Raw genomic sequence first — 16,202 nt, 5'->3', positions numbered from 1 at the left:
TTTATTTCCAAAAATAATATCTTTGATAATAATATATTGATATTGTGAAGGAGGCTAGTAGTATAGGCCGCGCCTATCCTAGCCTAGGTCTTTGATATAATACTGTACACACAGTGTATCTATTGTACGGCGTAAGTGTGAGTGAGTAGCCTAGCTTTACTTTAATTTAAATTATGATAATGTAATACAGAACCAAGCAAACAAACAGTTTAGTATTTTCGATTCATCAAAATGGCATGCTAGCCTAGCTTGCTTGCACCACCACCAGCCCTCTCTCTAAGACTCTAGCCTAGATATAGGCCTAGGGCTAGGCTAGGGCCAGGCCTAGCTAGGGCCTAGTAGGCCTACTATTTATGCCTAGGCATAGCCTATGCCTAACTAGGTTGGCGAGTAAGGGCTGGCCCTGTAGCTAGTAGTAGGACTAGCTAGGCTATTATTATTATTAATAATGCACTGTATGTCAACAATATTACTGTATAATCATTTATTATTTAAATTCAGTTTTCAGAATAGGATTTGCTGTCTTCATTCACTGCAAAAACAATAATGACAGATGAGGAGGAAGATTACATGTCTGACAACTTTTTGGTACAAAGGTATTATGCAATAAAAAACGAAATGTTATTGATCCACTTAAAATGGAAATTCATTTTTATTGGCATAGTTAAGACACACTTGAAAAACTTAAATACAGTTGTCTTATTAACATTTTCCTCAATCTGTATTTCGGTAACATCATCCAAAAATATTAAACACATGTTACAATCGTTTAAATAGTGTAGTTATTTATGTCTTTAGTAAATTAATCACTGTCCTATCAGAGGTTGTCATCCCCCTGATACAGGGGCTATTTTGTGAACGAGTTCACCGGGGTAACCCCCAGTAAAACTACAAAGATAAAAAAACTTCCATCCCCCTTTTTTGTTGTATGTGTTGTTTATATCTGTGTACATGTTGCAATAATTTAAATAAGTTTGTACATCATTATTTATATGTAACCACTTTCTCATCAAAAATGATTAATCAAAATAGACAATAAAGAGCTTACGATTTCCGATGACCGTCGTGTTACAGTATTTCATTGTGCGCATGTGGAAATGTTGGGATCATCTGGATGTAGTTCTCTAGCCAGTTCAGAGTTTTTTCCTGAACCATGGTTTCCCTGAGTATAGTCCCACCCCCATTGGCCCAAGTTTCGTGTTCTAGGTGGGTGGGATTATACCAGAGGATATACTGTATTTATTTTGAAAACTTATTTAAGTGAAATCATTGATAGTTAAGATGATTTTTTTGCTAAGCTGTTTTGTGTTTTGATTACTAGTGAATCAGTAAATCCTGGTTTAGCATGGGGTAAAGTAGCCAAGCAGAACAAGACACAAAGTAGACACATTGAGGCAAACAAATCATCAAAAAAGATTCAAAAACCCTTGAAAATACAGCAAAGGGAACAACTTGAGGAAGGTTTAAAGAATGAAATTAGCAGTGAAAATAAAGGCTTTGCTATGCTGCAAAAGATGGGATATTCAAAGGGAATGGGGCTAGGAAAATCAGGTAATAAATTGTTTATATGTTTTTAGTATTTTCATATCTTTTTTGTACTAATTTGTATTGTTGTTGGCATTTTCATGTTTTTGCCAGTTTCGCAAAAATATAAATGGACAAATAAAATGTACTATACTTTGATTACTGACTAAATCTTTTGATTAAGACATACAAAGACAAATTGTAAGATTGTGTAGTCCTCCCAACATTCTATTCCATGTAAAAAGATATATAAATTGCAACTGCTGTGTTTTCCTATAATGCCGTTAGAGGTGGCAATTATTTTTCATAATTCATCCACAGTAGTGAAAAAATATTGTATTACATAAGAGGTGACCAAGAAAACAAATGACAAGTATGAGGCCATATCTATTTAATGTCTGTGCTTTATCTAAAAATGATTTGCTTTTATTTTTTGTATAGGCACTGGAAGAAAAGAACCTGTGCCAATTGAAATTAAAACAGGTAAACTTTACAGTTATTTTACTACAATTTAAACACCAGTGTAGTTACATCTATTTTATCTATTTATTGCTAAATAAAGAAATCTAAACGAAATAGGTCTATGGGTACCTCTCAGGATGTAAATCCTCTTTTGGTGATTTAGAGGACTATCCTTGGTACCATACAAAATTATTGCATTTTGTGTTCATTTTTATCTGTATTTGTACTTGTACAATTTTGAAATAAATCAAATATTATCAGATGTTTTAAACCCTACATTTAATTTACACTACACATTTAAATACACAGGCAAGATAAAATAATTTTTATTTATTAATTTTATAGGTAGAGGAGGACTAGGCAGAGAAACACAAATGAAGAAACAAAAACAAGATGTTGAGTTATTTCGAGAACAGATGCGAAAGAATAGAATGCAAAACCAAGAAAGAAGTAAAGGTGAATTCCTTCAGCGTGTACGAGAAAAACGGGTGAACAAAGAAGTAGAAAAGGACTTCTATAAGAGCCAGAATGTCTGTGAGCAACTGGATCGCACACATGTAAGTGAAACTGACGGGATTTCAGTCTCTGGGTCTATTATATATATATATATATGTTTTATACGGCCATACTGCGTTGAAACACCGGTTCTCGTCAGATTACCAAAGTTAAGCAACGTTAGGCCCGGTTGCATTCGGGTTGGGACACCGTTTAGAAATAGCGGCGGATGCTGTATACAGTATACCGGAAAGTGATGGTGTAATGATAATATCAGACTAGCATGTGATAGGCAAGGATTCAAGGTTATCTCTACCATACTAATTGCATCATTAGGCAAGATGCTTTACTCTCATTGCCTTACCTGAGGGTCCCAAATGATCAGCAAGTGCTGGATGGATCACTCTCATTAAATATGGTAAAAAAAAAAAAATCACCAGCTGGAACGTTTTTGCGTGTTTATATTTTTACGGATGCCATTTTAGTTAAAAGTTACTGTATATTCTAGCCTAAGCCTAACATACCTTGAACTTTTTCGTCAAATAGACAGCCTAGGTCTAGTCAAGGTGCCGTATACAGTGTCAGTAGTTTCAACATCCACCGTACCGACCTAGACTAAGCCTAATTAGGAGAAGGTCTATGTAGGCTTTCACCCGCATTTACGGAAGTAGGCCTACTGTACTAGTAAATTAATGTTTCTATATCTTTTAAAGTTGTTTTGTATCACAAACCTTCCACTGTGAAACTGACACACGACGGAAGCTTTGTGTTCATGATAACGATGTGGATGTTATAAGTGCGTGTAAATTTGCTTCTGGGTTTTCCCTTTTGAATCGGTGGCTAGTTTTCTACGTAATTGTCAATATAAAGGTTCCCAATCTCAAAAATTAAACCACCGTGAAAATAATAGCATATATACAGTACCTGAATTTGTCGGTGTCTGAGCCAAAGAAAAAGAATATTTTGATTGTTAATGTTTATTTGGGTTGTAGAAATTAAGATATTATGACTTAAGTTTTAATACCTCACTGTACCGTATGTTTTGCATTATAACATGTTTCTGTACAGAAACCTCTATAGTAATTCATAGTTTGTTGAGAGTGTTGTGAAATGGCAATAAGAATTGGTGGCACGCAGTGTGACCTTATGGCTCAGTGTGTTTACTACAGCTAGCCTAGGCTGGCTAGGTATTGCAGAATAACAGTTTTATTTTTGTTTAGGATGTTGAAGAACCTGTTGTTCTATGGTACTGGCCCAAACACTTGAGGCCAAAAACAGACGAGGATGAAGACGATGATGATGTTGATGGAGAAGATGAAGGCAGTGAAGAAGAAGAAGCACAAAAAGATGTTGGAGATGATATACCGGTTGGTATTTTGGTTTAGATGATTATTACTTTGTATTATAGTAGTTAATCGTTGGCTATGCCACAAAGTGACACTTTTGTGTCTACAAACACTACGCACATGAAATAAATTTTGTGTTTTCATGAAGAGACAGTAATGTTTAGCCTCAACATACTAGTTCATTAATTAACAAGATTACAATCAAATTACATTTGTTAAATGTCGAACAATCTTCTTCAGCTCATATCGTCCAACTGCTGGGCATAGGTCTCTCCCAATTGATGCCAGTTGTTCCTATCTTTTCCTAGTATTTCCATAAAAACATGAAGGAGTAAAAGACATTCTATAGATATTTCAATAAATGGAAGCTGGTTTGGTTGAGTTACTTGATGACAAAAATTATGACATGTTTTCCAATAAAGAATTGTGACTAAAATTCAGGCACACAGTACATATAACTTGGAATTTAACATGCATTGCAGTCCGACATCATTGGCTATTACTTACTCACTTGATTAATTTTTGTTTAGATTCAAGAACGATTAGATGACATTACCAGATATTTAAGAACAAAACACTTTTACTGTATATGGTGTGGAACATCATTTAATGGTAAGTTTACTACTCTATGTAAACAAAAAATATCTGATATATCTATATTATATACTGTATATGTCTTTGCCAGCCTAATCCAAGCAGTAAAAGTGCATATTCGGTTATACAGTGATTCTAAAAGTCAGATTTGATCATTTTGTTTATCGTTTAAAATAGCATACTGCAAATATGAATGGCCATTGTCTAAAAATGTTTCTATGTTGCACCAGGTGTAAATTGCAACATAATGCCTTGAGAATAATAGTTCCAAACTTAACATTGATTAAGTCAAGTTGTGCCATTTACACATGTGCACAATGATATTAACAGTGTAAACATTCAATATGTATTATCCCCAAAATTGAATAGCTAATTTTGTAGTTTTCATAAAGTTCATCACTTCTGTAAAAAAAAAACAGGAAAAAAAATGAAGAACACATCTTTAAAGCTGTCTACACTATCAAACTTTATGTGACAAAAAAATGTGATGTGCCCATATACGGGCACGATGACGTCATATCACTACCATATTTGGGCACATCATACTTTTTGGTCAAACTAGTTTGATAGCTTTAAGAAACTTCCATTTTGATCATTTAAAAGATAAAAATAAACAAATAAAACGTTTAGTAGCAATGCTGGCTTTGGGTAATGTATATGTAACCTGTTCTTGATTTATAGATAGAGAAGACTTATCAACCAACTGCCCAGGAGATGATTCAGATGCTCATAGGTAACATTTACTCAACAGACAGCATGTTTTCAACAACCTCTAGTGTATATCTGTAATACTCCTTGTTTGAAATGATGATAGAACTTGAATTACAAATAACTTTGTATTATTCCGGAGTTTATTCAGTTGGAAGTTATTTAAATCTGTGAAATAGTATAGGATATGCTATTAATTGAGAATATAATTTGGTTTCTGGGTCCTCTTAAAGTAACAAAACTGTTTATTTTATTGTAAGAGGGACTTTTATTTTGTTTATCAAACACCTACTCAACAATGTACAGTTAATAATCAGTGCACGTCGTCAATGAATAATTAGTAGGATTTAAAATAGTAATGTTAAGTTAGCAATTTGCCTGCTATGGTATGAGCCCATAATAATATCTTGTGTTTGTTTATACATTTCTTGTCCTCACCATTATTTGGTTACACCTTCCCCCCTCTCTAACTATGAATTGTTCTGACTGGTGATTGCCTTCAGCGTGGTACAATCTGTGGTAGACATTTGAATAGCTAGCAGTTTTGTGATTGATTTATTCTTAAATTGAGGGCCTTGGTCAGAGTGATCCTGGGAGAGACTGTACTGTAATGTTTAATTTAATTAAACATTACATCCAAAATCTTTTGGAGCAGTAATACTGCTCCAACAGATTTTTGTATACTCTGCCTGCAGTTTAGTCTATAGTGGGATAAGCTTGTGTGTATCAGGTAAAATGATCTTTATAAGATTTTCAGGCTCTCATGATAAGAAGTCCATACAAACAAGCTCCATCGATCAATATTATGGAGTGGTGCTTACTTTTGAAGCGCTTTTCTTTCCAGTATCATGATCTTTTTTCAACCACAGGGTGGGGATTAAGCACAAGTGGACCAGATGGAAAATCAGGGTTATTAAAAATGTCTTTAATATGCCTACCAGGTACTTAGAACATTGCTCTTTTGGACTGTCAGTGACAGAAATGGTTTCACCATCTTCACTAGGAATTGTGTCATCACACTGAAGGTACTTGTTAATTGATGAACACTTGCCATGCTTGCCAACAGATGGTGTAGAGAAGCGAGTAAGCACTTGATCTTTCATCTGTCAATATATCCAGTTCTGTTCCCTTGTGTGACTGATTGCTCTTACCCTCATTTAAGATTTTTTGTTTTTTTGAACAGTAAACTTTGCTCAATTACTTTCTGTTCACCAGTCAATTATGTATGACTGTAGTCTGGTATAATCTTGTACACTACGCTGGCTCAATCTTCCTTCTTAAATGTTCTTATTTCAATTGGTATTCGTCAAAAAAAAGCAGAAATTATTAAATCTGCCAAATATTAGATACTCCTTATGATACTTTAGTCTGACCTAAAGTCTATGCTACATACAGGCTGCAATGAATATTAATAAAGTATCTTAAGAACAATATGTAATAAACTTATATAATAAATATTAAAGAGATTTTACACTTTAAATCTAGTCTTTCTTTATTTTCACTATTGTACAGTGTTGCATTACAAAAACCTCACAAAATATTTGATTTTAACATCACACAGTAAGTAACTTAAGCTTGGTTCCCACTTGCACCACAAGTAATTTGACCAATCATGACACCATTAATTTGAACTGTTGCTTGTGATTGGTCAACTTTACTTGCATTGCATCCAAGTGAGAACCGAGCTTTAGTAATCACTCGCATGCACTATGTATGTTGGGGAGTAGTATAGAATAGTGTAAGTAGTATATTTTTAAAACGTATTGAATGAAAATACAGGAGCAATGTCAGATGACCTGCAATGCCATTCCCATAATTGACACTCTCGCACTTTCATCCTGAATTAACGGCAGTTCATCTTTTAACTTCATTTAGATGACATGTTCTAGGCCATAGCTTCTTTGTTAAAGTATGTTTTTCTATAACAATGTAGCACTGTGAGTTCATCAGACTTCATCAAGAGGCCCAGCATCAACTCTTTGCAGTTGTCTGGTTGCTAACTTTTTCTGTGCTCTAGAATATCTACATTTGCCACTGAAAAGAATAATAAAATGTAATTTAAAAAGCTTACTATACTATGCAACTTGGAAAAAAACCCAAGTAAGCAAAAGATGTAGGATCAAATTACCATTTAATGGAAATGTTATAGTATTACACGTCTGACAGTGACAGGAGTGAAATTTGGAATGGATAAGATGATGAATTGAATGCCCCACTATCTAGTTGTGTAGAGTGCCATTTCTCATGTAAAAGTATAACCAAAGAACTTATAACACAAGAATCTCCTGTTCTTCAATTTGCATTCAAAACACAGTATCGGAAGTACAGGGTTAAAAGGTCAAACTGGGCGACGCCATTTCACAGCATGGAGCAGCGCCCCCTCCAAACTAGGAAGTCAATTACTCTACCCCCCCTAGAGTATTAGCAGATCCCCTCTATGATTTTGACTTTCTAATTTGATGCAGGCGCCCTACTCCTCAGTCAATAACTCTATTCCCCCTAGAGCATTAGCAGATCCCCTCTATGATTTTGACTTTCTAATTTGATGCGGGCGCCCTACTCCATGGCTCACAATGGCGCCACCCATAGCTCTATTCTATCCCACAATGCCTTTCGAAATGGTTACACGCTTCGGACGAACAGGAGATTCTTGTGTTATAAGTTCTTTGGTATAACTTACAAAGTACCCAATGTGACAACACACATTGAAAGAATTCCAAAATCACATGCTCTTTTTATTCGACCTGTAACAGTAAGAAGAAAATAAATGTTATTATAGAATGTACAATAATTAAGATGTTAAAAATGGACACATACACTGCGATCATCATTAAATAAAAATAAATGCAGTAATTATCTATTCATTCAATGAATTTTGTAAAACATTATACTTCTTTTTCACGAAACATCTTCGATCGATGACAAACAATGCTGTGCAGAGTGTAACCCTCGGTTGGATTTTAACCATTTTTAAATTACTTTCTTTTTAATTACGAATCCTTAATAACTTTTCCTCAGAAAATATACTCGCCACACTACTGTATGTTATTTCTGCAGGTTACACTTCCCTGCACAGAATTGTGTGTCAAAACAAGAAGAAGATGTCTTCCGTTTCGTAAACAAAGGCGTATTATTTACTTGTGAACAAGAAGTAAGCAATTCCAGTGCCAACACCACCACCGATCCCATACAGAAGAGAGGTTCTCATACAAGGAACACTATGAAATGCATTTGACACACGAACAAACCAGCCATCCTGAAATTACAAAGTATAACAAGAGATTAATACATTATTTATATAAAGTATATTATTCCGGCAGAATTAACGCAATTGATTGGTCAATTTAAAATTGCTCATGCATGCACATTCTCATGAACAAAGTTTAACACATATTTTTTCGACTGGTTTGTGCTGTGGTACTGGAGCTAGAGGTCTAGTGGTTTTGTTTTCACCCACCATTGCCTAGAGAAGAGGGATGTTTTTTTTAGGTTTTCGCCTTAGCATTAGCGTCGGTCAGAAACCGATGTGAAGTTGAGTTCCATGCCAAAACCAAACCACTATGCACAGCATATTATTTATAAAGACTAAGCCAAGCATACCTACTACTCTACAGGCTTTATAAGTTAAATATATTTACGTGCGATATGAACAATTTTGTTGAAATTACATTTCTGAAAAACAAGGCCATATATATACATGGCTGCAGTCGCGTGCTCAAGTTGGTGTTTACCAACCGACCGACATAGTAACTAACTAAAGGCTAGGCCTAGGCCTAGTTTATATTTATATAAAATCAAATCAAATCCATTTATTGCAACAAAGTAAACTAGCTAGGCCTAGCCTACAGTATTGTTATGCGCGATTTGAACGATTTGCGCAATTTGAAATTGCGCAAAAAAATCCTTGCGCAATTTGAAATTGCGCAAAAAATTCTTGCGCAATTTAAAATTGCGCAAGGATTTTTTTGCGCAATTTCAAATTGCGCAATCAACTTGCGCAATTTCAAATTGCGCAAGAAAATCTTTGCGCAATTTTAAATTGCGCTGCACAATTTGTAAATTGCGCAAGATAGTTCTTGCGCAATATGACACCTTTGCGCAATTTGAAAACGAACTGTAAATTTTCCCATACATGGCTAGGCTAGGCCTAGGCAGAGGAGTTTAAAATTTAGTATTTTATTATATAAATAAGACCATTTCAATGAAGATAATGTTTAATACTCACTTTTTAAGTTTTTAATATTAGTTTAAGCTAGGCCATGTAACCTAGTCAGTATCAGTAGTCCAGACCCTAGCTAGGCTAGAGTAGTATAGCCGGCCGCCCGCGCCGCGCCCGCCTGGTGGAACACCACCGCTTCGTTTTCCTTCGTCGGTTCTTCGACGGTATGCTAACTTATAACAATATTTGCACTACTAAAATAAGGAAATTTTGAATCATTCTTAGAAATTACTATAAAAATATGGGTTTGCATGATTTCACAATCTGTCGAAAAACCTTGCGCAATTTGCAGATTACTTGCGCAATTTAATACGTTGCTTGCGCAATTTGAAACACATGTTTCAATTCAAATTGCGCAAGGATTTTTTTTGCGCAATTTCAAATTGCGCAAATCGTTCAAATCGCGCATAACAGTATTATTATTATAATATTTATTAATAGCATTTATAAATACGCCGTGGTTAGGATTCCGGCACCGGAACTCAACTGCCCAGCGTTGGGGAATCCGGCACGCGATTGCGCATGCCCAGAGTGAGGTAATCGGCGACTCTATACTCGATCCATCTACAGACTATAAACAGCGATGGATTATAGCTGCGCCACGGCGAACTAGCCTAGATAGATGCCTACCAGCTAAATGTGACCAGGGGCCTATTTATTTCGTAATTTTAAAAAATGGTTGCTTCCTGACTAGTTTTATGATTTTTCAAGTACAAAATAAAAGATTTCATATAACGCATTATACTGTAATAACATGCGTATACAAGTTGATTTGTTGACGGCAGCCGCCGCGCAGATATGATGTGAAAAAAACAGAACCGTTCGGGAAGTCGGGGTCGCTACGCTATTCACTCTGTCTAATAAAATTACAGCATTACGATTCTTAGATAGATAGATAGGCTGATTCTTATCAATATCATAATAATTATTTCAACGCGTGGCGTAGTGGTATTTTAATTATTAATTCATATGGCCTAGGCTAGGCCAATAGACCAGTCGGATCTGGAGGCAGGTGTCACTTTTCTGCAGAATTTTCCAAACCAACTTTTTCTAGTGCATTTTTTGACGTAGATTACGAATCTGGTTGTTGATCGGACTAACGTGGGGGCTTTTTAAAGATATAAACGTTTAAAATCTTGATTTTTGAGAGCCGAAATTAATCAAAATAAAACAAATTTAGACAATAGAGGGCGCACTTTCTACATAATTATGAGTAAATTGGATTAAAAAAGACTTCGTTGCTGTTAATTTTATTCACGTAAATGTGAAAATAATTTATAAATCTGATCGGTTTTATATGCTGAAATTGTTTTAGTAATACACTGTGTAGTATAAAGTTAGTTAGAACTTTTCATTTTCGCGTTTTCAGTGATCAAAAATGATATTGTCTAGGCCCGAATATGAATGCTTCCAGCGTACGACGTATGTAAACAAAGGACGTTTAAACCGCGATGACCGCATATAAAGTTCGCTCAAGTGAATAGTGGGTAGGCTTTTACTAGCCTAGCGTATTGTGACCGTATGCATGAAACATCTTTCTCTAGCTTATTTTGCATGCAGCGCTAGCTTTACATAAACATGTGTACTACTGTTTTTAAATTTTTTCCCCCGATTTTTAGGTGGTGTAAGGGCCTAGAACTTATATTATTATTACTGACAGGCTTCTAGAGTAGGCTACTACTATACTACTAGGCCTAGTACTGGTGTAGTACATAACTAGCTGGCATAATAATAGCGTAGGTGTAGATGTATTATGGTGTCGTGTGTGTAGTCTTACAGCTAAAACATTTATTTTTGTATACATAAATCTAATAAATGCTGTGTACTACTACCCGTATATTCAGCTGATTATAACAATACATTCAGCAACCCTATCAACCAACGATTTCTCACAGGTGACATCATTGTTCAGGTGGAAACATTGTGAAAATACTACAACGATATTGAATGTATTATTTATTACGAAAGCTGCATCTAGCATGAACATATTTCCTCTCTGACTGAGATCATGTTTTAAACAATAAAAGAAAATAAGGTTGCCCTAAAGAACTAGCTGTAGAAAATCACATAAAACAATGTTTCTCTGTCCCTGAACCAACATAATTCCAATAAACATGGCTATATCATACCAAATGTATTCTACAAAATAAACAGCCAGCATCATATAATAATTATGGTTTAAAATGTCAAAGACCAACTGATAAATGTGGAATTTGCGTGTATGGTGGTTTGATTCCATAATAGTAATACTGTATTTTGATGATGAACTATTGCATTTTCTATGTATATGTACAGGCGCGTAGCCAGAGGGGTTTTTATGGTTCGGGCGAACCCCCATTCCCGACATGCCCAATACCTCACCCTCATCTCTGAAAATCCTCCAAATACGTGCCCCACACACACAGTACAAAAGGTTAATTTGAAAAATTCGTTCGTGAATAACTCGATACCTTCTTCACTGTATGAGCGTATGTCGAGCGATACGTGTCTGTAAATTTACGAGTTGCAAATGAATTGCCGATTTTCACCTGAAATCCCTGGATGTAACATGATATTGATGCGTGTATCGTACTCATAAAGTGAGCTGGGGCACGAACGATTCGTACAAAGGACACCGCCAGACAATAGCGTACGTACCTATATTGTTTAGATCACGGCAGTCAGCATGCATAAAGTATACCGTAAATCTTCTAATTGTAACCCTGGGTTATTATATTATTCTTTGATTGTTTTTTAGGGTGGGTTACTACTAGAAGGGGATTACTATTAGAGTAGTGGGTTACTATTACTTGAAAATAGTAACCCACCCCAACTATTCCGGTCAGCAGCTCATAGCAAAATAATAAAACAGTACGGATAAACACATTTGTTTGAACAGAACTAACTATCTAACTAACTTATAAACTCAAAAACACTCAATCCTTCCCCACACCCGAGATCAACATGCATTATCTCCTTATTACTATCAGAGTAGTGGGTTGTTATTATTATAGATTGACTATTGACTGGGTTACACTATTACTATTAAAAGGAGGGTTACTATTATTAGAGTGTGGGTTACTATTAGAAGATTGATTAATATTTAATTTCTTCAAATTGCTGTAAATAAATATAGGTAGAGCTATAATAAGCATTGAATTTGCCTTCTCACACAAAGTGCTTTTTTTGGGGATTCCCCTAGACGTACGTACGTTCACATTGAACTTGAACGCAAGTGAATGATCAAAAAAGGTACGAATACGATCGTTTTGCTCATTGGTAGCATGCTGCATGAGAGTGTCTTTTCCGACTAATTAGAGGTGCTATTTATCATGAATGTTATGTGCGAGAGTATACCATTTCCGGCCATCTAGAGGTGTCATTTAACCAAATTTGCTTCGCCCCTCCAGATTTAGGATGGCTTTTAGGTAAGGGTGGAAATAAACGACATTAAACTCATTACAAACGTATCAGATTAACATAATTCGTTTTTGCTGTAGCATACGTCGATACACAGTACATAACGTAACCGTCAGTAAACTTCGCCTGGAAAGTAATACTACGACACATTTTGGTCCCTGGATGGAATATGATATCACGCGTTTGGACACAACGTTGAACGATTCGTACAAAGGGATACCGCCAGACAAGTGCGTACCTATTGTTTAATAGTTGCATAGCTGGCAATAATGAATGCATAATAGCCCTCCGACGTACTCGCGGTCAATGGAACGTCGCGGTTTTCTAGGCGCTGAGGCTACGAAGTGAACGCCAACGATTTTTACAGTATTCCCCGACTCGACAAAAAGTACCTGTGTTCCCAGATATGGATGGATAGAGCCCATGCGGATACACAGTTGATGATCTTAACCTGGATGTTTTACTATTTTCATGAGATTTAAAACATATTTTTTCTTAGAATATGCCAATTGCGCATTCTTTTGACATCATACTTTACTAACTTATGACGTCATAGGTACGTTATATGGTAATTTAAATATTAATTGGAAAGTTTAATACCACATTTATATAGCGGCTATTCTGAATTTATGCTAATTAACCTTTTTGATGTCTGACCGTATCATGTTCATTTCAACAGGAAAATGTTAGAAAATTGTTTTCCTGCGGTTTCTACATTTTTTTTAGCATAGGATAATGTCATTTAAGCAGTTATAACATAATATATGACGTCACAACTACCTTATGACGTCATAGTTACGTCATATGGTAATTTAAATATGCTAGTTTGAAAGTTTAATGTCACATTTATATTTACTCGTAATGCACTTAGGTGGTCTAAAACCAACCGTTGAGGAGATATGGGAACTTCAAATGGTAAATGGCGGCCATTTTGAATTTATGCCAATTAACCCACTTTCCGGTGTCCGATTTCGATAAATTTTGGATATGATGTTTATTTGGACTATATCAACTAGACAACACATTTCTGTTGCATTTAACATATCTAAACGATTTCCTCTTCATAAAATGACTTATTTGACCTAATTTGACCTTTGACCCTTCATATCTCAAAAACGCCCCCTCCCCGTCGCGATCAACATTCATATTCGTATTCTACAGCCAAAATTACCCCAGAAAAAGTACATGAAGTAAATTCTGCAAAAAGTGACACCTACACCTCAAATACGACTGGTCTACAAGTTTCATCCATCGCTCTCTCGCTCGCGCAACGACTAACTATATGTGACCTGCTCTGGCATAGTGAAACATAACTCGCTGATCTTTATTCAGTGTATTGACCTATAGAAGTACTATGTACGTTAAAAATCACTATCTTGGTGAAAATAGGGTTTTCCCCTTTTTGGAATCTACAACTATTTAAGAATCAAGATCAAGTTTCATTTTGTGTGAATTAAGTTTATAAAAGGGCTAAATAAGTGATTTTAATGAGTACCTTTTTTGTCTTGATTTCATTTTGTTGCAAAAAAATGAAATAAAGTGCATGAAACACTGTTAGAAAACTGTGCAGTTTATGAAAATATTTGTATAGCTACCTTTAGAAACATGGTAGAGTCTGAAAATTTAAATATTCATAAGCCATATTCAGTGGGTATTTCAAGTGGTTTTCAATATTTTTGGCTCTTCAGCGGGAATTAGAGGAGGTAAAAAGCTTCTCTGACGTGATTTTTACACAACAGAAATCCGTTGTCAAGGATACGCCACGTAATGGCTAGCGCGTAGTAGAAATACAGTACTGTAATTGGCTTATCCTTATAATGACCTTTGACCTGTTTACTTTTTACGCGGAGAAGAGAGTGTAAACAATTCAGATTTAAGATAATCGATGGATCTAGTCTAGGGCCTAGGTCTAGGCCAAATACAATGACTAAAAAATAAAAACACAATGAGAGTAGCAAAGGACCTATGATATTAAATTATTACAGCCAGTGTAGTGACTAGCCTAGGCCTACTAAGTAGCCTTTTGGACTCCAGGCTGGGTCCTTCTAGGCCTACTTGTCCTAGCCTAGCTAGGCCCTAGGGTAGGCCTAGCAGGTCTAGACTAGACTAGCTAGGCCTAGGTAGGTTGCAGGGCAAATAATAGGCCTAGCTAGGATAGGTAGGCTAGGCCTAAGTGGCACTTTTATTTGCCTACATATCACATAGGCCTACCATATTTATTGTTTTTACATAATAAGTATTGTATTAATTCATGTTATTGTAGGCTATGATTATGCCCTTACACCAACATAATTTCATGAACATTACACAATTGTAAGTAAATGCTTAAAACAAACTTAATACATTAGTATGTGCTTAAAACATATCCATTATTTAATTGATTAAAGCAATCGCATAATGTTATTTAAGTTGTATTTGTTATCTAATCAGCAGGCACTACACAACTAAAATTTAAATTATTTAAGTAACTTTTAAGAACGTACTTAAATCCAGTAGTTCAAGAAATGGTATTTAATGTTATATAACTTAATTTATTGTATACATTCAATTAATTCCTAAAGAATAATACAGTTTTTTTAGTGTAAAAACATTAATTTACCCCCTTTTTTACCATTTTGAGCAAGTGCTTAAAAGAAACACAAGTATGTACTTAACATAGAATGTGGAAATATGTTTTTGTATGCATTGTCACAGTAATCAATATCCTACCAAAAAACATTTCATTGTATCATATTTTGTGATTGTGTGATACTTAGAAAGTATACACTATTAGATTAACAAATATTAATTTGTGTTGTTGTTTTATAAAATAACATTGACATTCAATCATGATTTTCTCAAAACTGTTATTTGTATATTTCTTTATACATGCTTCGACTTAACGTACAATATCTCGGGATCCCCTTCATGTTAAATATTAAGTTTGGTATCATTGTAAAGGATATAACATTTCCTACCAGATAGAATACAAATCTGAAAAATTTAAATTTTCGACTTATGTTTCACTTTGCCAGAGCAGGTCACATATAGGCAATAGGCTACAGTAAATCCCTAACACTCTCCGACTCTCGGTGGTGTGGTGGTGCGCGGTAAGTGCAAAGCTATAATTACTTCGCTCTGGGCATGCGCAATAGCGTGTCGGATTCCCTAACGCTAGGCAGTTGAGTTCTGGTGCCGGAATCCTAACCACGGCGTTATAAATAACTATTCTACTTACTGACTAGCCTAGTAAGTAGGCCTAACTATAGGGCTAGTCGTTAATCATATGTGCCCTAAACTTACTTCTTGGTTACTGTTAACCATAATTGACTGTCAAATAAACTTTAGGCCCACGGCTAGGCCCTACAGTTCTTTCTCATAGATAGGGGCGAAGAAGCATGTGTCGTGTGTGTACGTACCGAAAAAGAACGACACACTGACCTGGCCCCTGGGAATCATTGATCTGGAACGTTATC

At 35.4% G+C, this 16,202-nt stretch overlaps 2 protein-coding genes across 3 annotated transcripts; one reads left to right on the top strand and one right to left on the bottom strand.

Moving 5' to 3' along the window:
• Positions 1 to 51: 51 nt before the first annotated feature.
• Positions 52 to 6,609, top strand: LOC140060555 (G patch domain-containing protein 11-like). Of its 2 annotated transcripts, none has more exons than XM_072106823.1 (8): positions 52 to 141; positions 502 to 596; positions 1,322 to 1,551; positions 1,966 to 2,007; positions 2,332 to 2,543; positions 3,702 to 3,848; positions 4,358 to 4,439; positions 5,103 to 6,609. In XM_072106823.1, the coding sequence occupies exons 2-8, from the start codon at positions 547 to 549 to the stop codon at positions 5,156 to 5,158; spliced, it is 819 nt and encodes a 272-aa protein (XP_071962924.1). In that variant the 5' UTR covers positions 52 to 141; positions 502 to 546; the 3' UTR covers positions 5,159 to 6,609. The 2 variants fall into 2 exon arrangements, with proteins under 2 accessions (XP_071962924.1, XP_071962925.1); XM_072106824.1 differs by having other exon boundaries at positions 56 to 137.
• Positions 6,604 to 16,193, bottom strand: LOC140060559 (cytochrome c oxidase assembly protein COX20, mitochondrial-like). The gene is made up of 4 exons (XM_072106827.1): positions 16,030 to 16,193; positions 8,268 to 8,385; positions 7,810 to 7,873; positions 6,604 to 7,163 (listed from the first exon to the last, which is right to left on the bottom strand). The coding sequence occupies exons 1-4, from the start codon at positions 16,048 to 16,050 to the stop codon at positions 7,076 to 7,078; spliced, it is 291 nt and encodes a 96-aa protein (XP_071962928.1). The 5' UTR covers positions 16,051 to 16,193; the 3' UTR covers positions 6,604 to 7,075.
• Positions 16,194 to 16,202: the final 9 nt, after the last annotated feature.

The sequence above is a fragment of the Antedon mediterranea genome, chromosome 10, assembly GCF_964355755.1.
Source record: "Antedon mediterranea chromosome 10, ecAntMedi1.1, whole genome shotgun sequence".
NCBI classification, from domain to species: Eukaryota; Metazoa; Echinodermata; class Crinoidea; order Comatulida; family Antedonidae; genus Antedon; species Antedon mediterranea.
This window is presented reverse-complemented; position numbering and strand designations above follow the sequence as displayed.

Coding starts and splice junctions, on each gene's coding strand:
- LOC140060555 (XM_072106823.1), top strand. CDS start 547: ATGACAGATGAGGAGGAAGATTACATGTCTGACAACTTTTTGGTACAA. Junction 1,552..1,965: donor AATGGGGCTAGGAAAATCAG/GTAATAAATTGT, acceptor TTTTTTGTATAG/GCACTGGAAGAAAAGAACCT. Junction 3,849..4,357: donor ATGTTGGAGATGATATACCG/GTTGGTATTTTG, acceptor ATTTTTGTTTAG/ATTCAAGAACGATTAGATGA.
- LOC140060559 (XM_072106827.1), bottom strand. CDS start 16,050: ATGGTTAACAGTAACCAAGAA. Junction 7,874..8,267: donor TGCTTACTTCTTGTTCACAA/GTAAATAATACG, acceptor TTACTGTTACAG/GTCGAATAAAAAGAGCATGT. Junction 7,164..7,809: donor GTTGTCACATTGGGTACTTT/GTAAGTTATACC, acceptor TATTCTTTTCAG/TGGCAAATGTAGATATTCTA.